Raw genomic sequence first — 26,696 nt, 5'->3', positions numbered from 1 at the left:
TGGGAACCAGAAGCAGACGGTCAGACCAGACAGACAGCTGGACAAGATATGTGATCTGACTGAGTTCCCAGAAACTAAACTGAACAGATGAATGCTGTTTAACTCCAAGTAACCCTAAATAATTCTGCCATAAGTGTTCTGAAACAGCACTTTGGTAACACTTTATTTCACCCCCATTTAGCATTTATAAACATTTAGTAAACACACTATAATGTAGTTGTGAGCAGATATACTGACATTTTTAAGTTTTTATTAATGTATTTGTCAACATCTATAACTCCTCCCGTGGGCACCCATAAGTGGAGGCTGGTGTATAAACAGATCATGAATCACAATATAGTAAAACACAATTGTAATAATATAAAATGTCTTCAAAATACAAGTTATAATGTTTACAAATACTGTACATTAATAAAACTGTGTACAACTACATTAGTGTTATAAACAATTTATCAAATGTTTATATAGTGCTTATGAATGTAAAAGTGATACTATACATTTATTCAAGTTACTCAAGAAATTTTGAGGTACTTGTACTTTGAGTATTTCTATTATCTACTACTTTATACTTCTGCTCCACTAAATTTCAGAGGGAAATATTGTACTTTTTACTCCACTACATTTATTTGACACCTATACTTAATTTTAATATTAATATTTTTACATACAAAACATATGATGAGCTTAAAAAATACAATGCATTTCAATAGATTCACTATACAACAGTATATAAAACCACCTCAACCAACTACAACATTAAAATGAATGCAATAATAATATGAATACAATAATATACTATATGACAGTATACCGCTCTGGAAGGGGTCATTCTGCATAATGAGTACTTTTACTTTTGATACTTTGAGTACATTTTGCTGCTAACACTTATTTAATGTAAAAAGTAAAATGTTGAATGCAGGACTTGTAACGGAGTATATTTTACATTGTTGTATTTGTACTTTGACTGAAGTAAAAGGTTTCAATACTTCCTCCACCACTACAAGATGGGGATGGGACCCACAGATACAAGACTTTGCGCACAGTGCTGGAAAAAATGTGTCTAAGAGTCAGACTTAACTAATCTACGTATATGCAAATATGCAGTGGTGGAAGAAGTATTGAGATCCTTTCCTTAAGTAAAAGTAGCAACCCTATAAAAATACTTCATTACAATAAAAGTCCTGTATTCATAAAAGTATGAAAGTGTCATTTACAAAATGTACTTAAAGTAAAAGTAGTCTTATGCATTAAATGTCCTCTTTCTCAGTTGTATTAGTGTTATTATTTATCATATTTTTGGATTATTATCACTGATGCATTAACATGTAAGCAGCAGTTTGTTACAGCTCGTCGTGGTGGAGTTCTAACTGTTTAACCTACTGGGTATTTAATCTAATTTATTAGCTGATCTTATGCTTTGTGTGTAAAGTAACTATAGCTGTGAGATAAAAGTGGAGTAAAAAGTACAATATTTCCCTCTGAAATGTAGAAGTGTAAAGTAGCATAAAATGGAAATACAAAATCAAGTAATAGTACCATTTTAAAAATACACTTCAGTACGATACTTGCATAAATGTACTTAGTACATTTCATAATTATGGACGTATTAAAATCACTTTTCTGCAGAAGTGGAAAGTAGCCAAGTACATTTACTCAAGTTCTGTACTACAATATGGTACTTTTTACTCCATTACTTTTAACATCTATAGTTACTTTAAAGATTAAGATTTTACATACAAAACACATGATCAACTTCTACAACCCAATGCATTTACGGCTGCAACTAATGATTATTTTCATTAACGATTAATTATTTTCTTGTATAATCGATTCATCATTTGGTCTATAAAATGTCAGAAAGTAGTGAAAATGCCCGTCACAAGATATTCAATTTACAGAAACAAGCAGCAAATCCTCACATTGATGTTTGGTATTTTTGCTTGCAAAATGACTCAAACCGTTGATTGAGTAATTGATTAATTGACTAATTGTTTCAGCTCAAGATGCACTTATAGACTGAACTACCAAACAGTATGTAGTTAAAATTAGCTCCACCTCAACCAGCCGAAACATTAAAATGCTACTTACACTTTAATGCATCAGTAATAATAATCCAATAATATCATATAGGGGTCATTCTGCTGCCTAATGAGTACTTACATTTTTTATATTTTAAGTTCATTTTGCTTCTACTAATAAGTAAAATTATAAATGCAGGACTTTTACTTATAATGGAGTATTTTTATAGTGTGCTATTGCTACTTCAGTTAAAGATTTCAGTACTTCTTTCCTCCAGTGCAGGCTTGCTTGGAAAACTGGCCCTGTTTTACAGTCACTGCTCAAAGCAACAGGTTTGGCTTAACATCATGACATAAAAAAAGATGATGTAATGAATTACCGCCACACGCGGTCACGACCTCTCTGCTGTAATTCTTCTTCACCTCCCCAAACACATTCTTTCGCCACCTGCTGTCTGTCTGCGTTCAAAACACGAGAGACGAGAGCAGTACGACCAGTTCATGTTGTTTTAATGCGACGCCACTGCGACTCAGCCTTTCCCCTCAAATCGCTCCATTACAATGGATTAAACCATTAAAAGAGGGATTGTAAAGTATTTTAGCATTTATTTTGTAAGACACTTTAAAGTCATTCCTGAAAGAGGAAAACACGTGATTTTGGTTCATAGCACATTCATGCCTGGCAAGAAAAAAAAAATTATTAAGACTACATTAACAAAAAAATGTACAAATCATGGAAGCAAACAATATAAACAATATCTTATATATAAAACATAGCAGGCATAATAAATATTACACATAAACAAAAAAAACAAAGTAAACAGAGTTAACCGATTTGGTTTTGGGCAATGTTTGGAATAAGGTTATAAGTCGCTGAACATCAAGTGTGAATGTTAAGTTTCCTCTGGTGGTCATTTTTTTTTACATCTCCTGGAAAAAGCTGCATTCAACTAAAGCTAGCTCTGCAGATGCACTCATTACAGAATATCCAACCCAAACCTTTTGTTCAATCTCTTATTAGTGTTACCATCATAAAGAAACGTCTCAGAGGAAAAGGTGCTACAAACACAGGCATTACTCAAGTGTAGACTTCTTGTTTTTTGTTTTTCCTATGACCATGTTCTCGCTTGTGCACGTGGTTTTGATACATTTAGGCCTCCGTAGTGAGTGTACACTCAAGCCACAATATATATAGTGCAGGAAATTCCTCACAGCTTTAGTCACCCATATTCAGTCATTGTTTTTTTCGTTTTTTTTGGAAATCAATCTTCTCATTAGATCCACATACCAAATGGCATTAGTTCAAACAAGATTAACAGTAAAGAAGGAAGTCCGTCTGTGTGATGACATGTGGTGCACTTTTTGTTGGGAATCTACCGGCTAACTCAGGTCTTCCATCTTTGGGCGTGTTAGCGTATTCACAAGAGATGGGAATCAGTTTTGGTTCAGTCAGGAATCGAACACAGACGGACATTCATTCACACAGTCGCATCCACAGACACACACACACATCTGTACACGAGCAGACACAAACAGCAAACAATAAATTCAAATTCATTGTGTGACTGTAAATGTAAATTCACTCCTTAGTGATTCTGCTACTTAACATAGATAACTGTGCAATTAAATTTTTCTTTTGTTGAAGCAAACCAGGAGTAGTACAAATATTAGGAGGACGTCCTAGGTGCTGTTTTTTTTAATTTGCCACGTGTAGAGAGCATTTTCAAGACTCAGTGTCTATCCTCTTTGACTCTTTAACAGAGACGGAGAAAATGCAGGATTCAGCTCCACCTCCTGTCCGGTGCAGAGTGCAGGGATGAGGTTTTAAGACCTCTGCCTGGATGTCTCCTCTCTCTGCAGGGGCAGCACTTCCACGCCTCGCACACTCCACCAGTCCACCTTAAGGTCCAAGCCCCCATAATGCTACTTCCGTTGCAAAGTGCAAGCAGTTAATGTCTCTCTGCCTCTCCCTTCCAAAACCAAATTGGGAAAACTAATGCAACAGCCAAAAAAACAATAATTTTTGTTATTGTTCAAATGCAAAAATGGTACGATCAGTGTCCAAAAAGCAACAGGAAGGGAGAGGGCAGCAAGAGAGAGAGTGCATTTGTGTCTCAAGAAATTCAGTCCATCGAAGCAAAACAAGTGTTGTTCCTTATTTTGCCCACATGTCACTGGTCAGCTGTTTGGAAGAGTGGTTATACCTCCCTGGAAATAAAAAAAAAAGACAAACATTAATACACACATTCCCTAAAGTAAAAAAAAAAAAGCTATATCTAGAATCAAATAGAAAAGTTCAACATTTTGGGAAATATACGTCTTCTTATCTTGCCAAGTGTTAAAAGAGAAGAGATTGATTCCACTCACGTCTGTAAGCTACACATGAGGCTACAGCCGGTTAGCTTAGCTTAGCACAAAGACTAATAATAGGGACAACAGCTAGCCTGCCCAAAAGCTAACAAAGTCCACCTACCAGCACCTCTAAAGCTCACTAATTGACATGTTATAGCTCGTTTTGTTTACTCCTTACAAAAAAACCCAGTGTTAAAATGACAAGTTGTGGCGTTACATGCCAGAATATTTCTTGGCAAGGCACAGTTACTTCCCGGAGCCTTGGATAAAACAAACAAGATATGGCATATCATATGGCAAGGTGCTGGTAGGCAGATTTTGTGACCTCTGGACAGAGCCAGGCGAGCTGTTTCCAAGCTTCAGTATGAATGCTAAGCTAATTAGAGCATATTTACTTTATAGACATGAGAGTGGTATGATTCATCTCATTTAACTTGGCAAGAAAACTAATAAGTCCATTTTAAAACTATCAAACTACTCCTTTAAATGTAGTAAACCCATAAACAGGTATTGCAGAAGTGATGACTTACGATGCAGTGAGTGTGGAGTTGAGGACAAGAGTGGTGCGTATCCTATACAGCTGAGCCAGTGTCAGCTTCTTATGCTGCTGGGTTGGTGATTTCCTCTTTTTGGGGGACATTTCCCCTGAATCACCGGTGGCTGTTGACTCGTTTTTCCGATCTACCCAGGCAGATGGAGATGTTTCCCCGTCTGAGCTGTTGCTTTGGGACTCATCACTCTCATGTGGTCCAGCGGGCGCCGTGTGGCCGTGCCTGGCCTCCGCCTTCCTCAGGGTGGCACAGAATTTGTCAGAGGGCATGCTCATGCTCAAGCAGTCGTCAGACTGGTCGAGGTCACTGGAAAACATCTCCTTGCAGTTTTGGCCCAGCTCTGACAAGCTTTTACTGTGTGCCAGCGGTGATGTGTCCATGTCCTTACATTGTGATTGGTCACTAAGCTCCACCTTAGAGCTTAGTGAGTGTGTGTGGGATATGGGGGTTTTACCGTGGAGGCGCTGCAGCAGATTGTCCTCAGAGCGGGATAAGGCCAGAGTGGACAGCCTCTGGAGGCAGTGGAGTCGTGGCTGAACATGAGGCCGCCGGCGAGGTTTAGAGGTCTGGACTACTGACAGCTGGGACCCCAGTGAGGAGGCAGCATCCTCCTCCTCTTCTTCCTCCTGCTCTTCTTCTACCTCCTCTATCCCTGCCTCTTCCAGCTCCACCTCCTCGCCCTCCCTGTCTCCCTCTTCCTCCTCGGTCTCCTCTCCTTCACTTCGGCCGGGCTGTGGCTGAAGTTCTCTCAGGAGGGATTCAGGGGAGAGGGTACCGTAGGCGCTGTCCATGGAGAGAGAGCGACACTGGGGGTCCAGCTCCTCGCCATCAGGCCCCGTCTCTTGATCGTGCTCAGAGTAAACGCTGGAGTGAATTCTGCGGGGGCTTGTGGACTGAGACTGCTGGACCTCAGACCTTTCAGACAAGGGAGCCACATCTGAGTCTGAGTATTTTTCAGTGGCTCCCCCGAGGTTCATGTTGGGGGCAGGAGGCTCTTGGTGTTCACCTGGTTCATCAATCTCCATCACTGACAGGGTCTCAGTGGAACCATCTGATTGACTGAAAGAAGAGGTTTGGTTGGTTAATTGAATGGTTAGGCTTACTATAGCAGCAGCAACAACAACTTGGAGCTCACAAGAAAGTGTATAAGGAGTCAAATCTGCTCAGCCAAAGATACATTCATACGTACTTAATTCTAAAACAATGTGGATTTCAATCTTTTGACCAGAATATGAGTTGAATGAGATTTAAACTTATCAAGAAAATAAGTATGAATGGAGCCCCAGGCATGTGTATTGTTCTTTTCTAATATAAATGATAAAATTACATTCATACTTGCAGGCATCTATTTTTCTTCCTCAAAGGAATAGTTCAACATTTTGGGAAATACACTTGTTTGATTTCTTGCCAAGAGTTAGATGAGAAGATTGATACCACTCTCGTGCCTGTCTGTTAAATTTGAAGCTACAGCCAGCAGCCGCTTAGCATAAAGCCGCTTAGCATAAAGACTGGAAACGGGTAAACAGTTAGCCTGGTCTGCCCATGTAACAAGATCTGCCAACCAGCACCTCTAAAGCTCACTAATTAACTTGTTAGATCTTGTGTGTTTACGGAGATATTTTTTATTAAGAAATAAAGTGAAAAAGTTTTACTAGCGGTTATGTGCTGGACTATTTCGTCAGGAACAGTGATGTGTACGATGTATTGTCATCACTGTGAGATTGCCAGATCTCCTCATCCAACTCTCTCTTTTAGCTTGTCTTTTGACCAGAACATGATTCCATTTGTATCTAAACTTTGTCAAGAAATCAAGTAAGTCGTTATTTGATATTTATGAATTTACATTTACAATAGCAGGCATTCATTTTTCTTCTTTGAATTAGCACTTTATTACAACTGAGTTGTACACTTTAGTACCTTGAGTTCTGCTGGTCTTTGTGCCCCAAGCATGGGGAACTTGTAGTGGAGTTGCTGCTATCATCTTCCCCCTCCTCTTCTACCTCACCCTCTGTACATCTCTTCGGGCTCTTCTGCTGCCGGACAACCTCCTCAGTGCGGAGCCTCTGGAGCTGGTTCTGCAGTGTAATTATACAACCACATTAAGTATGCAAACCACAAATTCTCTGACTCTTATTTCCTGGCTCCATGTGTTAAACATTTAACAAGATAGGAAATGGCTCTCCAACCTGGACATTGCAGATTGCATCGATCCAGCTTCGCCCCTGGGTGGTGCTGTTGGCTTGGAAAGTGTAGGCTGCCACTGCACTCTTAAACTCATTGAGGTAGATGAGGATGAATGAGCCTACAGAGACAAAAAGCACAGCAATTTAGTATTACTTAATTCTCAAATGTGAAGATTTCCTGCTTTTTCTCTCATATTAGTATATTAGTATAAATTGAATAATATATATATATATATATATATATATATATATATATATATATATATATATATATATACACACGTCTCAATTATGAAAATGATCATTAGTTACTTCCCAGTCTTCATCTGAGCACTCACCAGGGTCTTTGAGCTCCTTACAGACGATATTGTGAATGAGGAGAGGCTGGCGGATAATTTTGACTTTTTCCACTCTTTTCACTGGCTTGGTAATTAGCAGCAGGTCAGTGAACAGGACACAGTAGACATCCATCTACAGAGGAAATAAACTCATCTCAGGTCTGACAGAAACACATTTCATTTTGTTTTATGGGTCAACCATTTTATGGGAAATGCGAGGCGGCTGCGAAGCCAACGTGAGAAACCAGATGTTGAGTATAAAGATAAGAGCTCATCATGTGAGTCAGTCTTACCCGACTGTCTTTGCCCTCTTTCATCCTCAGCGCTCCCTCGAGATGCAGCTGTCGAGTCTCCTCCGGTGATATTCCTCTCATGGGAGCCATGAGGTCGAAGCGGTTGTACTCCTTGAGGATCTGAAAGGAAAAAGACAAAAGCATGAAGACGAATCTTACGTGTAGTCTCATATCTGACAGCGCTTTCTTTTTGAAGTTGTGGTTAAGAACTGCAGCCCCATAAATCATTTCTTACTTTCTCCACCTCTTCACTGCTGCCCTCTACAGCCTCGTAGGAGTCTATACGGGCAGAAATGGTGGCCAGCTTCTGTTGTTCCTGACGCTGTCGCATCTGGGAGTCCACGCTATTGATAAAGCCCTCTACTGCAGCCACCTTGAGGAGGAAAAACAAAAACACACTCATGTTCAGTAATTTTTTCTATCAGTGTCAATTAGAAAAGCAGCACGTTATCTATTTTTCTACATCCGTACCATGCTGTTGACAATGTCGCGGGCTGACTGCTCATCCGTCTTTTTCAGAACACTCTTCAGTAGGAGTGGATATTTGGTCAGTCTCTGGTGAGGCTTTGCCAACATGTCGGCCAGCTTCAGACGGTTACACTGCTTATGGGTCTCTCCCCACTGAATTCAGCCAGACAAAGACAGGAAATGAAACATTTAATGAGCCAGAAACATAAAAAAACTGTGTATCAGTGTGAGTGTATCAGTACTGGGTGTACTGTACTTTAGGTATCTGGGATTAGCTTTAAGGCGAGAGAACTGACCGTGACGTAGGCCCTGAAGAGCTCGTTGTCCCTGTGAAGCATGCTCCTGTACTCCATACAGCCCTCCTCCTCCATGCAGTAACGGATGTAGGGCTTGAACCTGGAGCCAAACTGAACACCCACACGTAAACAAAGACATGCGTCAGAGATATTACTAACATCAACATGAGAGAAAACATTAACTTCTGCCTCAGTCTAAAGCAAACACTGTATTAGAAGCAAAAGGCCGTTTTATGGAATTAGTTCATAAGAAATTCATGTTTTTACAATGAAGAGAAAGACTGTCTAGTTCTAAACTGTGCATTTACATATATACAGGGTATTCTGGGTGCTGGCTCATATTAAGGTACTGTTTCAGAAAAACTGTTTATCTTAATTTTTCATGTCCTATTCACACATGTAAAAACTGTGATAAGCATTTGGCTTTTGTATACAGTATATGGTATTTACATGATTCAACCCCTTATGGTTCACAAAAATGTTGTAATGTTAATGTTCTCCTAAAACTGTTATTATATTAGAGTCAAAAATATAACTGAAAACATCAATAAATAATACAGTTGTGGAAGAAGTGGTGGAAGAAGTATTCAGATCCTTTACTTAAGTAAAAGTAGCAATACCAAACTCTAAAACTTATCCATTACAAGTTAAATTCCTGAATTCAAAATGTTACAAAATATGACGCTGTCATATTGGTTTACAGATGTGTGACAATGTGCAAGCAGTATTTTATTGTTGTAGTTAGTCAAAGTGAAGCCAATTTTAACTACTATATATATATATAAAAATACACACACACCGTTTGGTAGTTTAATCTACAGGAATGCATTATATTTTATTAAATGAACATTAGTTTTGTATGTAAAATCTTTATCTGCCAAGTAACTAGTAACTATCGCTGTCAAATGAATGTAGTGGAGTAAAAAGTACAATAATTCTCTCTGAATTGTGGAGGAGTCAAAGTAATTACACATTTACTAACTAATTAATTAAACATGCTAAGACCAAATAACTGGAAAAACTAAGGAGATGAAAAACAAAATGAGCAAGTGAGAGATAAATAGAGTAAAAAACTGTTTATCAACTGATCTATTTTCTTACCAAATGATTGAAGGTTAGGGGAAAGTTTTTATATTTCTTTTTACACTCCATTTCAGTTATTTCACTAACGGTATTATATATAGATGTATTCAGTTATATATATTTTTTTATATTTATGACTGATAACCTTTTTCTGTTTTTTTTTTTTTGGTTGGCTTTGGGGCTCCATATTACTGAGTGTTTTATCCATAATGTCCAAGACACAGCTTATAAGACATGCAGTGACGACTCAGACGATGTGGTCGAGGTCAGTGGGTTTGACTAAGACCTACAGTACAGTAATTATCAGCTTGTTAACTGACTTATTAACCTGGGTATTTGGTTGACAAAGCCACAAACCAATCAAGTGTTTTGTGGTAAAGTCCCCGGCTGTACACAGGGCCATGGTTTCTTTATAACCCTTTTCTGTGGAGATGGAATATATCTACAATGTGATTACAACTGACCGTCCTGAAGCCGTGGTGAAGGTCAGTGGGGTCGAGCAAGGCCCGGGCCTGCCTGGCCTTATTCAGGACAGGCAGCATGACTTGGTTCCACAGGGCTGTGTGGAGGCAGACAATATCCTGGATGTTACTGAACAGCTTGGCAGGCTCCACCTCTGTCAGCAGACCGCTCTCCTGCAGGTTCAGCAGCGCACACAGGAACAGCTGTAGAGGGTGATAAAAAGAATATGAGCTTCTACATTTTTTTTTTTTAAGATGCTAAGCTGACATAAAGCCTTTACAGCCAAAGGTTATCAGCCTTGCGGTTAAAATAATTCTTTTTCTCAGCGTACAGCTTACTGAGAAGTGATAAAGGCCGGTCTCTATTCTTAGACCTCAACAAGAGGTTCATTGTGTGTCTATCTTTCTCAGTACATAAGCCAGTTCATCTTACACAACAGCCAGACTTTTATCAGTACATGATCTTTACAGTAGTTCTCTTTGCACTTACATCAGTGATGACTCTGAGTTTCTTTATGTAGGTAGCCTCTGTTTGCAGCAGCTCCCATATTGCCTCCTGCTGGTGGAACTGTCGCCTTGTCAATGTCTATGCACACACACACACACAAACAGATCATTTTATTCAATATGACAAATATATTCCCAGGTTCTGCTTAATTATTACAGTATTACAGCAATTGTGACTTTCATTATTTAATTCACCATCTCAGTCCTGTTTACGAGTATAGGGGTTTGGAACTGTGGAAGTCAATCAAACATTGAATGGGGTTCACTAAAGCTCCCCTCTTTTTATTTTTATTAATTTGTTCTCACATGCAAAAGTGTTGATCATTGACATTTTGACATGTCAGAAATATAGTAACAAAGTGTTTCTCAATGGATAATAGTAAGAACATTCTTTTTTGTAAACATCCACAATGAAAATAAAAAAGAAAGCAAACAAAAGGGGATGATAATGTTTTTGCTCTCTTGTGATTACTTATGATACTCATCAGATATACTATGTTTATACTTGTATATAATTCCCACTGCTCCTGGGACATTATATGTGGGCTATTCATATTTGTATGACGTCAATATGTTGTGCTATTAAACACTGGTGGTTTGGTTTGTTGTTGATTAATGTCTCTGAATAATGCCACGAGGGATGGGTCATATAAATGGGCAGACACAAAAATAAAACTATTCATTCATTCTCAAACACGAGAATAACTTCTGCTATTTTCCAGTAACTCACATTACCAACTTGATTACTGGACAACATCTGGGAATTGCCAGCAATCAAGTCAGTAATATGTCTTAAATGTAACTAACCGTCAGGGGTGAATGTACAGTACGAGAAACTGTACAGCAGCTGAGCGGTGATATCGCTGTGTCTCGCTGTCCTGATTGGTCATATGCACATTAACAGGTGGAAGCTTGCGACAGCATGCGATGGGTGTTATCATTTACATAGTACGCATGTAAAGTTCCTGACAGCAGTGTCACAATTAAGTGCTTTGTAAGCATCATTCTGGGAAAACAGGCATTGGGGCAGGTGTGACAAAGATAAATGACAAGGAAGTAAGAGTCAAATGCATACGAGGAAGCAGGACGCCAGTTTGTATGTACTGTAGGTAATCAGCTGCCACTGAATGCTTGTCAATGTGAACACTGATAAGGGACTGTATGAAAATGATTAGGAAGGTTGTGTATTTTTTCTTTTTGCTGAAGGGAGGTTAGTCTGATTTTTTTTTTTTTTAGGAAAGCAGGGGAAGATCCTATAATATTTTCTTATTTTATTTCAGTGTTCTTCCTTGCAGATTAATTGTTAAAAAAAGGGTTAAATGCAAAAATAATAAATTATTATGCCTTTAAGATATTACATTTAAATGTTAAGGTTAAGGTATACCATCTGCTTATACCATTCTTTATGCTTTGCCTCTTTTAGTTATTAACGGTAAATCAAGTTGTACCAATGATGTTATGTTATGTTATATATATATAGATATAGATATAGATATAGATAGATAGATAGATAGATACTACTATAGATAGATAGATACTACTATAGATAGATAGATATTACTGTCCCCTAAATTGTACGAGTTAAAAAACATTTTCTTTCATTTTTAATTTGGAGCTGATTACTATTTGTCCTAATTCACCATTCATGTGTCCAGTATTGTAAGAAGGCACAAGCTTCATATGTCAAGTCTTATTTTGACTTTATTTAGCTTCTTATTTTCCTCAAGTATCATTCCCCCTAAAAGTTAATTATTCAAATCATCAATGGCAGGCTGTAAACAAAGCAAGTCTCAAAATGACCTTACTACAAAACTAACTGTGATGAAAGCAGGTACTGTGTGTGCGCCTTACCTCTGAGTTGTCCAGTAGCATCTGCCAACTGTCCTCCAGGGCCAGGTTGGTGTCCTCCCCCTCCTCCCAGGAATCCTGGTGGAAGGAGAGCTGCCGCGGCACTTTTGGCAGCCCAAACAACGTGTAGGAGTGGAGCTTGCTCTGGAGCTGCTCCAGACGGTCCACCTCCTGTGATAAGACAAAAACGATTTAAAAAAAAAAAAAAACAAGCCTAATTAGTTTGAACAAGGTTAACGGCATGACAGCGAGAGGAGATGCGAAAGTAGCTGTCAATTTCTGTCCTTTGTGTGTCGATTTATTGTTACATTCAAACTGTAAGTAAAGATGAGTCCACGCATTTGCATATAAATCCTGTCTTTACTGGCGCCTTAATTCTTAAATCCAACAGTAGCTGCTATTCAGGCCTTTGTTCAGTCTGGCAGGCCTGATGTAGTTATGAAAATGAGCTCTGTGCATTGAGACCATTTTAACAATAGCAGACTAGGGAGTGGGGGCAACAGCTACAGCATGGAGGGGGAAGATGGACCAGTGGTTTATGGTTCATGAAACCTTTCAAAAAAGTACTGTTCTACCATCATTAATACTGACAAACTGTACAACAGATTTAGGAGTAAAGTGATCAGAGATTAGCACTCCTTCCACTCCTTTTCAAAGTTTTGTGAAAGGAGGGACTGACAGTGGTTCAGCCCTACAATATGGAGGGTGCAAGAGGTCCAGGTCCTGGTGAAGGATCTCTGGCCCTGAGGGGGTTAAGGAGGACACTCAAGATGAATAGAGATGAGCCAGACAGTGACAGGTGACTGACAGATACTGTCTCTATCTGACATCTGCTACTGTGCAGGATGTGACCTCAGGAGGAAAGATACAATGGGAGCATGTGTGTGATGGTGTGTGTGTGTGTGTGTGCGCTCTATTAGAGTAACAGTTGATTATTATTATTATTGTTGAAAACATCTGATACAGAAGTTAAAGGAAAGGTTCGACATTTTGGGATTTCCATTAATTAGTGAGCCTTAGAATTGCTGGAAGGCAGATTTTGTTACTTTTGGGCAGCTAGCTGTTTCCTCCTGTTTCCAGTCTTTATGCTAAGTTAGCCGACTGCTGGCTAGACAGGAAAAGTAGCAATCTTCTCATCTAAAAAACGCGAATAAACTCATTTCTCAGAATGAACTATTTAAGCTTTTTTTAAGCTGAGTTTTTAAAATAAAAAAAAATGTTGGATAGAATTTTATTAATGCTTTTCCTCCACCTACTCATTTCCAGAGCTGCTGGGAGGAAAGTATGTGAGCCAACAAGTCAGGAGACGTTGAAGGGAAATTACCTCACCAGGACTCGGGGGATATGGCCTTCCGACTCCCTCCCACTGCTGCTTGCTACTGTTTTGTTTGCTTTTTAAATGTTTTTTTTTAAATCTGAGAAATGTCTGGGCAACAAACCTTCCCCCTACAGCTTTTAAAATTTCTGTTTTATAGCCAAGAGAAAGTGCACCACTTAAAACAGCACTCTTGTGCTTCATGGGGTCACCTTCGCCTGATCAGTTACCTTGCCAAAGGGACCTACTCCGGCGTTGGAGCTGAAGAAGCCGCTGAAGCGGCTGGCAGCGCGGTTCTTCCAGCTGTCGGGCCCGCCAGCGACGCCGGGCAGGGAGCCCCCGACCTGTCCCAAAGAATCTGGGGTAGGAATATTCGTCTCCCCCAGAAACTCTGTCATGTTCTTCCTCCGTCGCGCCTGACCCTACAATGCAGAGAGGACAGACAGAGAGAAAAATTTACACAGTGTAAAAGGAACAATCAAACAGAAAATGATAGAAGACTGGCATGAGTGATTTTGTCATCTCATGGGGAAGGACAAAAGTTTCCAGTCAGACGGATGGGATGAGACAATGAAGGAAAGAGAAATATACAAAGACAGGATAAACAGGAAATCGGAGGGGAATTCTCTGCGAGGGATGACATCAGCACGACCGTTAAAGCCACCCTAATGACCAGACACAAACAGGAGAGGGAAGGAGTGCCACTTCCTCGCAGTGAATGCTCATTACATCACAAGGAGCAGGCGGGAGGTTGTTCCATAAGAACAGACGGCCCGAGTCTGGCCATTGTTCCCCCTCCATTGTCACCCTGTCAGCAGGCCCTGCTGCGCACCCTCACTCATGCAATCTCTGTCCACTTTACGAGCACCAGCAAAGCAAACAAACAAGGGCCACCACAGTATCTGAGGAAGCAGTTGTTTTTGCCGTCTGAGTGAGGAATCTGCTGATGGGGAGTCGGTGAGAGTCAGGCCACTGACTCCCCTTCAAAGACTGGGACAAGGAACTTACATTCCAGGACACTGACACTGTTACTGAAACTGACCGGCCATTCCAACAAAATTCTTTTACTGATCAACCACACACACACACACACACACACACACACACACTCACACAAACAAACACAATGCAGTCAAAACACATATGCCCTAAGCTGCTAGACTGTTGGGTATCACAGAGTGGTAAGTAAGTAAGGCCATATATATATATATACACTATATATATACACTAGTGTAATATTGTTGGACTCACGATGGACAGTTTGAAACAAAAATAATAAAAATTGATGCAGCAGAACCAGAGATGTCGACCACCAACAGTTCAGTCAGAGGGAGAGAGAGAGGGTGTGTAGCCTCAAACTGCTAGCCTCAAGTAGAAATGAGGAGCGGGCTACAGAGGTCTGGTTAGCCCACTTCTTTCTAACTCCACACCCCCAGATTTTTGTCATTTTCAAAACTTGTAGTCTTCCAAAGATTTACCAGACTTCACACAGCTCCCCCGGAGCCACAAAAGGCTTTATACTACTTTTTTCACATATGCAGTAGTACTCCCCAAGACCTGTAAACAGACTTTGCATCTTTTCTTCTTTATCTTTGATTGTTGGTCAATTCTAGAATATTTTTTTTAGCAGAATGTTAACTGTAAACAAAAATATAGACAAAATGATTTTTTAACCCAAAATACAGGCAGAAGACTTTACAGTATTTTTCCAGCCCTGCTCTCATACTTTTATCAATCCCTCTCTTCCATCATCTGAATAATGGCGGATGGATAGAAAGAAGACTTTGTTTATAAAGCTTTTAGTGAGAAAATCAAATTAAAACTAAAATTGAGGGGGACAAAAACTGGAGCACAGACAGTCAAGCTTTGAATAAATGGAAAGGTTGTGCATCCCAGCTCTTAGAAGTAAACAACTTCGATTGTACTACAGATCAAGACTTCTCAAAGTATTTAAGTTTGTGGCACGTATATGTAACAAAATGAAATGTAAATATTATGAATAGCGCTAGTCAAATTGTTCTGCATTACAAAGGTTCCCATTTTAGGAAGAACATCCCCAGATCTTTGTGAAACCACTTAACTAGAGTAAAAGGCACAAAAGTGGCCTATACACAGTTGCATAGCAAGATAGTAAATCTGAGTGGGGGGTCCTACAGGTTTTCAAACAGCTTTTAGTCCTTTTATCTTTTTTTTAAATGATTACCAAAGAGGAGAGTGACTTCACTGCAAATAGAGATGTTGGCTTTAAAACAAAAACTAGAGGGAAAGGGGAAATGGGACAAATTTAGAATGCTTTAGCTTTAGTGAAAGGGAAACAAGCCTGGACCCATTTAGGGATTTTTTAAAGAGGAAAATCTGAGCCAACGGGTCAAGGACACAGGTGTCAGGAAGTGTTCAGTCTCCATGGACAAACAAGGAAAGTCTGGACCCCTGTGCAACTGACAACACACTGCTGGGCAAACTGAAACCCGGTTGGTTTAGTCTGTGTTCGCAGTACGTGATGGCACTCAGGCTTTTACCTCCTTTACCACCTTTTAAGATGTGTGATAAAGACAGAAAAAAAGCAGATATTGGAGCTTTTCTAATAAGGTGTTTCAGCATATCACATGAAAAACAATCTGACAAACTTAAAAATACATACGCTGTTGTTACGGTTAAACTAGTTTCTCAAAGACAAAGACAAGGCCAGAAGGATGTAATTAAAAGAACACAGGGATAGAAGCTACCAGCAGTTTCCCACCATATTAACAGTGCTCACCATTGAAGCCAGCGGCATGTCAAAAGTAACAAAAACCATCCTAATCCTTCAATTGGATTCATGGATCGCAGCCCATTCTGGAGCCAGCTGCTGCGCTCTCTCAACCTCTAGCCTCCTCTCTCTCTCCACTTCCACTGATAAACACACACATCCACGCCGTCCAGGCTTATGATGCCGAATCAGTCCGAGAAGCTGAATGACAACTGTAACACTGCCACATTATTCCCCCATCATCAAGAGACTTGTGTTGAACTTCATTCGGTCTTGAAACGTCCCGTTCCAGCTGACAGCGTCCGGGTTGTTCACCGAGAGCGGTGTCTGTCTGCCGCGTCCTGCCGTGCCCGACTGCAGCTTCTCTTTGAACATGGGACGTATCTCTGTCCTGTCCTGCTGTCCAAACAGTCAGTGGTTGCATTTCATACAGATACTGGCCTGAAGTCATAGCAACCAGGAAGATCCTGCCTCATTGTGTTGGGCAGGAAAGAGGAGGCAGGGCCAGGGAAAAAAAAAAGGGGGGGGGTCTGAATATTTGGAGGTGGAGTCAGGGTGACAGCTTGTAGGGAGCTCCCTGGTCCAAAGTCACATTGTGGTGTTTGAAGGTGCCAAATGCTCTTATTTGAAGTTGGTCCACTATTCTTTAAGCTATCTCAAATCACTGTTTTGCCTGGAGACCTTTGAACAATGCCATGCTAGTTGGCCAAAACAAGGAAAGAAATGCCCCGATAATGGCCAAACGGGAAATTCCCTTTGTTTACTTGCATGTTTCAGCACATTTAATAGGCTGCTTATGCCCAGCAGATAAGCACAAGCACACCACCTCAGCAGAAAAGTCTGAAAACTAGAGGTAGAGGTAAAACTTTGTTGATCAACAGAAAATAAATCTGCAACTATTTTGATATTCTGTTAATCGTTTTGGTTGTTTAATCTCTGGTTCTATTTTTTCAAATGTGTAAATTTGCTGTTTTTATCTGTTTAATATCATTGGATATTTTTGACTGTTGTTCAAACAATCAGAATCAGAAATACTTTATTGATCCCCGAGGGGAAACTCTTTTGTCATAGCAGCTCACTATCACGTCAGTGCACACAGGTATAGAAGTACTAAGCAAAAAATATAATACACTATAATACAGGTCAGATAAATTAAGTACCAAGTGGGTATGCAAGTGGGTAAACAAGCAATTTGAAGATGTCTTCTTTTTAACAATGTATTTGACATTTCGTAGACTAAACTATTAATCGGAAAAGTAATCGACAAATTAACAGATAATGAAAATGATTGTGAGTTGCAGCCCTAAAACATTCTAGCAATTTTAATCAGAGTAGGTAATATTTCTTGAGGTAATAATACTGAAAAAAATAACTTCAGCCCAAGCAAATACACCCTCATAGTAAACACAAAGCCGCCCAAGACGTGTCTGCTGAACTAATTATGTTTACAAGGTTTCCCTTGTGCCTCCTGTGTAAACCTGTCAGTCAGGACAGAGGGCAGCGAGATCCCGAGCTCTTTTTACAAAGCTACTCACTCTGGGAACTGCGACTTGTTCAGTGGGTCTGGAGGGGGCCGGTCAGGTTAACGATATCAAACCTGTGTGTCCCCTCACAGCCTTATCTTATCACCGTGGTTTGTGGCATTAACCTTGGCCTGGAAAGGAGAAAATCTTTAAATGGGACGGGATTGTATTAAAATAAGTGGTGACAAAGAAAGAGCAGCAGAGCAGCCCTCCTCTTTCTGCCCCTGCTACTGCCTTTATGTTAGTCAACTGATAACAACTCTGCTTGATCAGGTGGGTTGATTAACGATGGGAAAACAGCGTGGCACTGACCTTCCTGAAAGCCTGGGCAGACACACATGTTCACAACCAGGAAATAGAAACTAAAAGAAACCCCCGGTTGTCAACACGTGCTGCATGTTTCAAGGCCATTTCAGTTCCAATAATCAAGATCTGATGACCGCCACAACGGTGATGCAAACAGAAGGTGAGAGATGAGAGTTGTCAAAAACAATGCTCCTATTACTTGACCCCCATCATTCTAGCTTCTAATGTAATGAGATCCCAGCCACCATCACGCTTCACCCAATACACAATCATCCACACAAACAGAAACATTCGAACTCTGATGTTCCAGCAGAGCAGATGAGATTAATGAAAACAAAACAAAGGAGAACGGTCAAACTCTTTTGTATACAACATTAAATTAAGTTTAAACACATTAACGCTACAACTAATGATTATTTTCATTATGTATTAATCTGCCGATTATTTTTTCGATTAATCGCTTAATTTTTTTAGTCTATAAAATGTGTAAAAAATGCCAGTAACAATTTCCCATAGCCCAAGGTGACATCTTAAAATGTCTTTTTTTTTTGTCCCACCAACAGTAATAATAATAGTAATAATTGCAGCTCTAAAACATTATATTAGAACTGCCAACAGAAGTAGCAAGAAATGGCACCTCATTAAACTATATCATCAGTCTTAGCGATGCACATAGACGTGTCAGCAAATGTCTCACCTGACAGTCAGTTGGTGTTGGTTTCGTGTCTGGAGAAGGTGACTCAGGAATCTCTGAGTCCACATGCAGCAGGTCCCAGCTGCGCCAGGATGACAGACGACCAAAACGAACCATTTTCCACAGACAACAAAAAAAAAAAATTCCCCAAAACCTCTGATTAAAAAAAAAAGGTCTGAGTAAACAAAAAAAGCACAGAGGTAATTCCAAAAGTCAGGAAGAATCCATTTCCAGGAAATCACAATCCAGACTTAAGTGCAGAGCAGAGTGAAGCATCGCAGCTACTTCCTTGTCTCACTGCCTAGCTGATCCTGCAGTTAATGTGTACCGCAGGCCAGCGGTTAGAAATAACAATCATAAAGGTGTAATCTCCACCTTGTGCATCAGGGGAAGTTTTTCCAGCACACACACACACACACACACCTTTCTGGCACAGACACACATCTTCTCAGCCTTCTCAGCATGTAGCTCCTCCCACGCCATATGGGAAATAAATAATAGCCTCCTAGCACCTGATATAATTAGTTTAATTAGCGGGTGTGTGTGCTACCAAAACACGAGTCATTTAAATTCTTCCCACACAGGCTGGACAAGCTGGATTCAGCACTTAGTAAGGAGTTAAATGATTCTAATATTAGATCTAAACAGTAACCCAGGCAGGAGTGAGGGTTGTGAGTTTAATTATCAAATCATCATGTTCCCCAAATTGAGTGATTAAGAAATATAATATACTTTAGGCCTGCAACGTAATTTTTTTGATTCATCGATTAATCTGTCGATTCTTTTTTTATTTTATCATAAAAAGTGAAAAATGTCAATCATTGCTTTCTCCGAGTCCAAAGTAAATGTCTTCAAACGTCTCGGTTTGTCCGACCAACAGTCCAAAACCCTGAGATATTCAGTTTACAATAAAATAAAACTGAAGAAATGCAACAAATTCTCAGACTGGAGAAGCTGAAATCAGATAATATTTTGCATTTTTTTTCTTGACAAATAACTAAAACGATAATTATTAAAATAGTTGCTCTGATATGCTATAATTAATCTGGTCTGTACAGTATATACAAAAATATGCATAATATATTGAATTAAATCAAATAAGGTTTTCTGTCAGTTCTTACTTTAGAAACTAGCACTGAGCAGGGATAAAATTAAACTGCATGCACACTTGAAAGCAAACTTTTAAGTCTAATATTTACGCCAAAGACCTTATCAACTCAATCACAGACACTTCTCACTCTATTAACAAACTATACTGACTGTTGTATAGAACACCTCGTGTTTCATTTAAATTCTTGAAACCAAATGTGGCGATGAAGCCCCATGTGACCGCTGCTGATTCAACCATTATCATTCAAAGTGACTCTGTTAATCGACAATTGTCCCCATTGTGAGCCATCAGAGAGGTCCAATAGCAAGAGAAGAGGTGGCTATCGGATGTGATAGCCCGCCTGAGGAACAAGCTCCACACATTACCATCCTCGGTTGTGTAGTGCAGGGAGTGAAAACATAATGTATGACCCAGTTTGAAAATAGAGGCAATAAATAATGACAATTGCTTCTGCCAACGTCTTCCGCCTTCCTAAACAAAGCACACTGAGTGCATTGTATGAGCTGAATCCAGCTACATGAATACAATATCATTCAAAACAGACTTTAATCCCTCAGTGGTGAAGAAAACACATGTCGAGCTGTTTTGGGCTCAGCATACAGACAGTAAGACAAGACACTTGCCACGCCTTTCACTATCTCGCCAGCTGAAATGTGGACTCTCTACGTCATCACGGTGTCTCCAGCCTCGAAGGCTTTTTGGGGCTTTTGTCGCATTTAGTATTTCCCCAGCACCGAGTCCTTTATAGTCTATTATGAAACAACACTATCTACCTCTCCTGTCTATTACACAACGGAGTCTTCCACCCCCGAGGCAAAGCCAAGAGTTTCTGCCTCTTTTTGGATGTGTGAGCCACGGCTGCAACTAACATTTATCTACATTTTCAATTAATCTGCAGATAATTTTTCAATTCATCAGTACATGGTTTGGTCTGTACATTGTCAGAAAATAGTGTAAATATCAAAATTTTTCACGATCATAATTTCCTAAAACACAAGGTGACATCTCAAAATATCTTGCTTTGTTCAACAGTCCAAAACCCCCCAAAACATTCAGTTTACTTTCACAGAAGACAAAGAAAAGCAGCAAATCCTCACATTTGAGAAGCTGGAACTAGAGCATGTTCGGCATTTTTGACTTAAACGATACCAAAATCGTCATTTTTTGTAATGTTTTTGAATTAAATTCCTTTTTTCATTTAACAAAAGAAGCAAAACTTCCTCAATTTTAAATGTTGTCTAAATACAAGCAGTAATACAAGAACTTTCCCAATATAAAATTGGTCAAATTTAAATCAGGAACCATCTGATCTAGGGCTACAACTAATGATTATTTTCATTATTGATTCATTTGACAATTATTTTCTCAACTAATCAATTATTTGTTTGGTCTATGAAAAAGGTCAGAAAATAGTGGAAAACGCCCATCACAATTTTCCAGATCTTAATATGATGCTTCAAATGTCTTCAATGGCTTCATAAGAAGCTTTTTCTCAAATTTTGCCTAAATAATTTTATAAGCATTTTGATTCAAAGATAGGTAGATATGAGCTATCTGATCATAGAATAAGTAAACAAGATGACGAATCTGACCAGAAATTCAATGGCAGCTTTTGGTGCATAAACGTTTTAGAAACTTTGTGTTAAAGACACATTTCAGTCAGCACCACACAAGTATTGAGGTCTGCCCTAGAATTGAGTATATACAGTAAGGTTTTCCCTGATGTGACGGAAGAGTGCATATTATGGGAGGCCTGAGCACTGACACACATGTGGAGGATCCATTACCTGACATTAACTCCCTGGGAAAGCCAAAACCACCCAACTACAAACTGTAATATGATCCTGATCACTGTGATTTGAAATCTCTGGATCAAATAATCTTGAGTCTCTGTCAATTAATACACTGTCACATGGGTTTTATGTGTTTAACTTGATTCTGAGACAGTCAGTGGAGTGTGACAGAGCAGCAGAGTTGGCCCGCCACTTTAGTGTTGTATTCAGTGTGCTATGGCAACCAATGGTCATGTGGTAAATAAAAAGGGCCAGCTGACAGAGCGAAGATCAATGTACTGTACGTTCTTACTGACAATCATAAGGTCCCAGACGGCTGAGCTATCTTTATGACGACTGTAAAACTTTCTGTTTCTGTTGACTGTAAAGCAGTTTCTGTTCAGAAAAAGGAAAGACAAGTGAGTGCCTGAACTGTGTGTGTGTGTGTCCAAAGGCTGCTGTGATACTGTAAAAGCAATGCCAGTATTTTCTATGTCCCCTAAGTATAAAGTTTTGTTTTTGCTCCAACCTGATGTCATACTGCGCTGCATATGGACCAAATACATCCTGAGCCATGACCCTTGGGATAAGTGATTTACCAAACTGGTAAAACGAGTCACAGCTACTACAGTGAAGGGAGATCCCAGCGTTCAGATTTTAGTTTTGTCAAGTTACATGACTGCAATTGTTCAAATGAACCCTGCAGCAAAACATGATTACTGGATGAATGTGGATCTCATTCACTTAATGTAAAATATAGTTTGTTGAATTTGTCTTTGATGTTATGAAGGTGTTTTTCTAATCGCACACTGAGTTATGCAGGTTAAAAGTTGAACTTGTTAAAGATCAGTTGATACACTGCTGATATTGTAAGGGTGTAAAAGGATGCATTATGTGCGGATGGTGCAATAAGTGCGAGGCACAGGCGGGTAGCGGTGCTTTATGGGAACTATCAGCATGGTTGGAATGCGTCTTCAACCAATCAGAGAGCTTGGACGAGGCTCCCTGTTGTAAAATAATCAATCTGGATCATCAAAGCTCTCTGCAGCGTATCACAATGCTGCCAGAGCCTATAAAATGTAACATGCATGCAATAATAAACTTGAAATACCTCATTCAAACAAAAGAGTAACTCTATACAGAAAAGGACAGGACTTGGCTGTGTTTCCTCTGGAGCCTGGCACAAGCCGCTGCAATGCCAGGCCATGAATCCGGTCACTAGGCAAATATATAAACCTCTTTGAGCAAAGCCCTTGATTCCATAAAAAGCAGGCACGCATGCGTTTTATGGCAAGTGCCAAAGCTTCTGCCATAGAAACTCAAAGACCGCACTCAGTGCCCACATGTCCAAGTGGAGCTTTTGTCCTCCAAACAGCTTTCATAAAATATGGGCTGGCACCCAAAACGGATCACAGGGTTTCTGCTGTTGAGTCTGTTAAAGACAAAAGTATCAATAGACTTCAATGAGCTTAAGTTCTATGGCCAGAGACTCTTATTTGGGTCCAAGAGTGAAATAGGATTTATGAGTCATTCTTACCAAATAGTTTCACAAAGACAGAGAAATGCAAAATTTAAGGGTGCAACTCACGATTATCATCATTTGCGATTACTCTGCTGAATATTTTCTCGATTAACCAATTAATTAAGTTGACATATTCATACTGCTCGTTTTGCCCGACCACCAGTCAAAAACCCAAATATAGGCTATTAGTAGTTTACTAATATATTTACTATCATAAAAAAAAAATAAGACAAACAGCCAATATTGACATTTAAGAAGCTGGAGCCAGTTCATTTTTGCCTTAAGATCCTCTCCAGACATGTTTTCAGACATGTCAGACATGTTTTAAAAATACTCTGCTTTGAATAATAATTTGTGATATGATTTTTCAAACAAGTTCAAATACGTTGTTAAAAATTCCTTAAAATTGTAAACAATTGCATCTACTCCTTTTCCCTCATTGAAAAATCCAGAATCTATGAATATGCAAAAATTGATGAATGTAAAAACAACCTTCTAGCGTCAAACTCTGCACTTAGCATCATTCTGCACAATGAAGCTCAAACATCCAAGCAACAATAAGCAAAACACACGTTTGAGTGACTTAATTATGATGAATTAACTGATTGTTTTGGCTCTACACAAATGTCTTTTGTAACTCCATACAGCTACACTGCAAAGTGCAACAGTACCAACAACACTAACAGTCAGAAGCTCACAGTATTTTGCCAGATATCCAATAGATGCACCAGCTGTCATCAGAGTATCAGAAGCAGCACATTACTGCCCCCGTGAGGACTGTACTACAGTTGATTTTATCTCTTTCTCTTTCAACACTCACAGCCAGTAAAACTGACAAGTCATTACCTGCACTATTGGTACATTGAAATTCTTTGGCAAAAAACCTTGAGAGAAATTACACTGTCAGTAGTTTGATGGCACAAACAAAATAAAATACAACAATTCCACACAGAAACAGTATGTCAGATACTATGACTAAACTCTGCTTTCCTCAGCAACCTCCAGTGTTTATGTCTCCACTTGGTGACTAACCTTGTGACTTACCGCCACAGATGGCGGTAAAATGCTTTAACCCAGCCTCTACCTGTTTCCCTGCCCAAAGCAACAATGACATCAAAACTAGTCTGCTTACAGTGTGTGTGTGTGTGCGCATATACAAACACACAATCAAACTTACCTGTAAGTGGGTTGAGACCTGCATCAAGGGTGTTTAACAACCATGACTTATTTCAAGTACGTAACAGATCTGCCTCAGGCTAACTGCCTAAACCTGAGTGAACACCGAAAATGAGAATACACACACACACACACACACACACACACACACAGAGACATGACGAAAACTAAAGTACAGTGCAGTTTATCAAAAGTGATTGGCTCTAATGCTTGAGGTTAAGGGGTATGATTGCTTCTGTGTCGGGGTAGGCGATACCACAAAATATGGTTTCCATCTGATACCAAATAATACCAGATACTATTACTGTTAAAAGCAGCTCATGTACTATCATGTGTGAGAGAGAAATTTATGAGGTGAATGTATTATTAACAGGCTTCTGAATATATTGTAATTACAATTAATTTGCCAAACATGAAGCATTTCTTTTTTTTTTTTTACTATTCTCTACTATGTTAATTACTTTATCACATGCATTTTGCTGTTGTGTGCATGCACGCAGTGTTCACCTCTTTAGTTCAGTGAATCCACTTATAATGAGCATTTGTTATTTGCCATTAAAAGCTGTCGTTCTGTTTAAACATGTATTGATACTTTGGGGATCAATCCACCCACCGCTGCTTCCGTGTCCTCCAAACAGTAAATGTAATGCTATTAGAGGGCACGAGGATGACAGCATTATGATGATTCAAGTCTGAGCAACTGTTTAACATCTGGCAATAATACACAGCAGTGACAATTCAGCTGTTCATGTAAATATTATTGTGATGAACAAAAAAATCACTGCTCCTACCGGAGCAGATGTTGCTAAGCAACCACTTTGTTCAGCAGCTCTTCAGTGACTATATTCACATGCAAAGGAAGCAATTTCAATTGTTGATTTTTAAATAATATTGTTTATAAATATTCAACTGTTGAATTGTGTTTCTGATGTACAGCAAGCCAAGCCAGCGAGTCCATAAACCAGTACAGTTCTGCAGCTGTTGTAAATAGAGCTGAAAGAATTATCCAGTTAATTGATTTATCAACAGACAAAATTAATTAAAACAAGTCTCATATCTTAAATCATTTAAATACTAAACATTTGCTGATTCCACCTTCTCAAGTGAGAGGATTTGCTGCTTTTCTCAGTTTCATATCTCTGTAATTGAAGATCTTTGGGTTTTAGACTGTTGGTCAGACAAAACAAGCAATTGACTGTTTGATAATCCTCTCCCCCACACAGAGATCGTCCAATCATAGCTTAGCAACCATAACTAGGCCTTCGTTAAGAAAAGGCCCCATTCATGACAAACACATCCACTGTGTGTAGGCCTGTCCTGCGTGCTATCAGAGTTTAGGGTAACATAATTGCTTGCTGTCCTGCTCTTTGTTGGATTTGGGGAGGTTTACACTCCAGCAACCCCAAACAGCATTACCTGAGACAGCAGTCCTCATACTAATAGCCTTTTCTGTTGTAATGTTAAAAGTGAAAACTAATAAAGTATGTAAGCTAAGCAGCCAAACAGGGTTATGTTAGAATAAAAAAAAAAATTAAGGGCTAACTAGCTACTACACTACCAAGACAGGAACAATGCTGCTCCTTTATTTCCATTCTACTTATACTACTTTTTGCCTGGGACATGTAGCTTTAGCCTCAGTCTTTTTTCACAATATCATGTATGTAGCCATTAACTGCTAATTTAAAATCACTTTTACAGGGTTCTGCTTTAAAACAAGTCAGCTGTAGACAGTGTTTTCAACCATCTCATGGTGCTAACAGTAGCTTAATTAGCTAGCTAGCTATCAAATCTGCTAGCAACAATCATTTCAACCGGAAAAATCGATGGTCACCAGCTAGCAAAGAGAAACCTACTTTTGTCAGAAATCAAGGGCCATCTGCCACCATTTCATATAAACTCAGTGTGTGATATACAAGAATGGAAAGCTTGACACAAGTAGCAACAGTAACTGAAGGGGGCGCAGCATTACCAACAGTCAATTTGTCACCTTGGGCTTTGGGAACTTGTGCATTTTTCACTATTTAGTGGCATTTTATAGACTAAACAATGTATCAATTAATTGAAAGAAATAGTCAACAGTGTGTCTTATTGTTAAAACTAATCCAAAGTGCTGAAAGACATCAAGAAGAA

At 39.3% G+C, this 26,696-nt stretch overlaps 1 protein-coding gene across 5 annotated transcripts in view; it reads right to left on the bottom strand.

The window, feature by feature from the left end:
- Nucleotides 1-230: 230 nt before the first annotated feature.
- The window catches only part of plekhg5b (pleckstrin homology domain containing, family G (with RhoGef domain) member 5b), a 74,771-nt gene continuing 48,305 nt past the window's right edge, over nucleotides 231-26,696 (bottom strand). For all 5 annotated transcript variants that reach the window (XM_044211710.1, XM_044211712.1, XM_044211715.1 and 2 more), the window contains 13 exons: nucleotides 13,944-14,135; nucleotides 12,402-12,569; nucleotides 10,534-10,629; nucleotides 10,047-10,247; nucleotides 8,500-8,610; nucleotides 8,207-8,356; nucleotides 7,971-8,108; nucleotides 7,736-7,855; nucleotides 7,443-7,575; nucleotides 7,108-7,223; nucleotides 6,839-6,996; nucleotides 4,901-5,980; nucleotides 231-4,226 (listed from right to left, as the gene is read on the bottom strand). In XM_044211710.1, coding sequence (XP_044067645.1) covers nucleotides 4,217-4,226; nucleotides 4,901-5,980; nucleotides 6,839-6,996; nucleotides 7,108-7,223; nucleotides 7,443-7,575; nucleotides 7,736-7,855; nucleotides 7,971-8,108; nucleotides 8,207-8,356; nucleotides 8,500-8,610; nucleotides 10,047-10,247; nucleotides 10,534-10,629; nucleotides 12,402-12,569; nucleotides 13,944-14,135 — 2,673 coding nt within the window. In that variant the 3' untranslated portion in view covers nucleotides 231-4,216. The remainder of the gene's footprint in view (nucleotides 4,227-4,900; nucleotides 5,981-6,838; nucleotides 6,997-7,107; nucleotides 7,224-7,442; nucleotides 7,576-7,735; nucleotides 7,856-7,970; nucleotides 8,109-8,206; nucleotides 8,357-8,499; nucleotides 8,611-10,046; nucleotides 10,248-10,533; nucleotides 10,630-12,401; nucleotides 12,570-13,943; nucleotides 14,136-26,696) is intronic.

Source organism: Siniperca chuatsi, linkage group LG10, assembly GCF_020085105.1.
Source record: "Siniperca chuatsi isolate FFG_IHB_CAS linkage group LG10, ASM2008510v1, whole genome shotgun sequence".
In the NCBI taxonomy this organism is placed as follows: Eukaryota; Metazoa; Chordata; class Actinopteri; order Centrarchiformes; family Sinipercidae; genus Siniperca; species Siniperca chuatsi.
The sequence above is the reverse complement of the archived record's forward strand: the minus strand, read 5'-3'. Positions and strand labels throughout refer to the sequence as shown.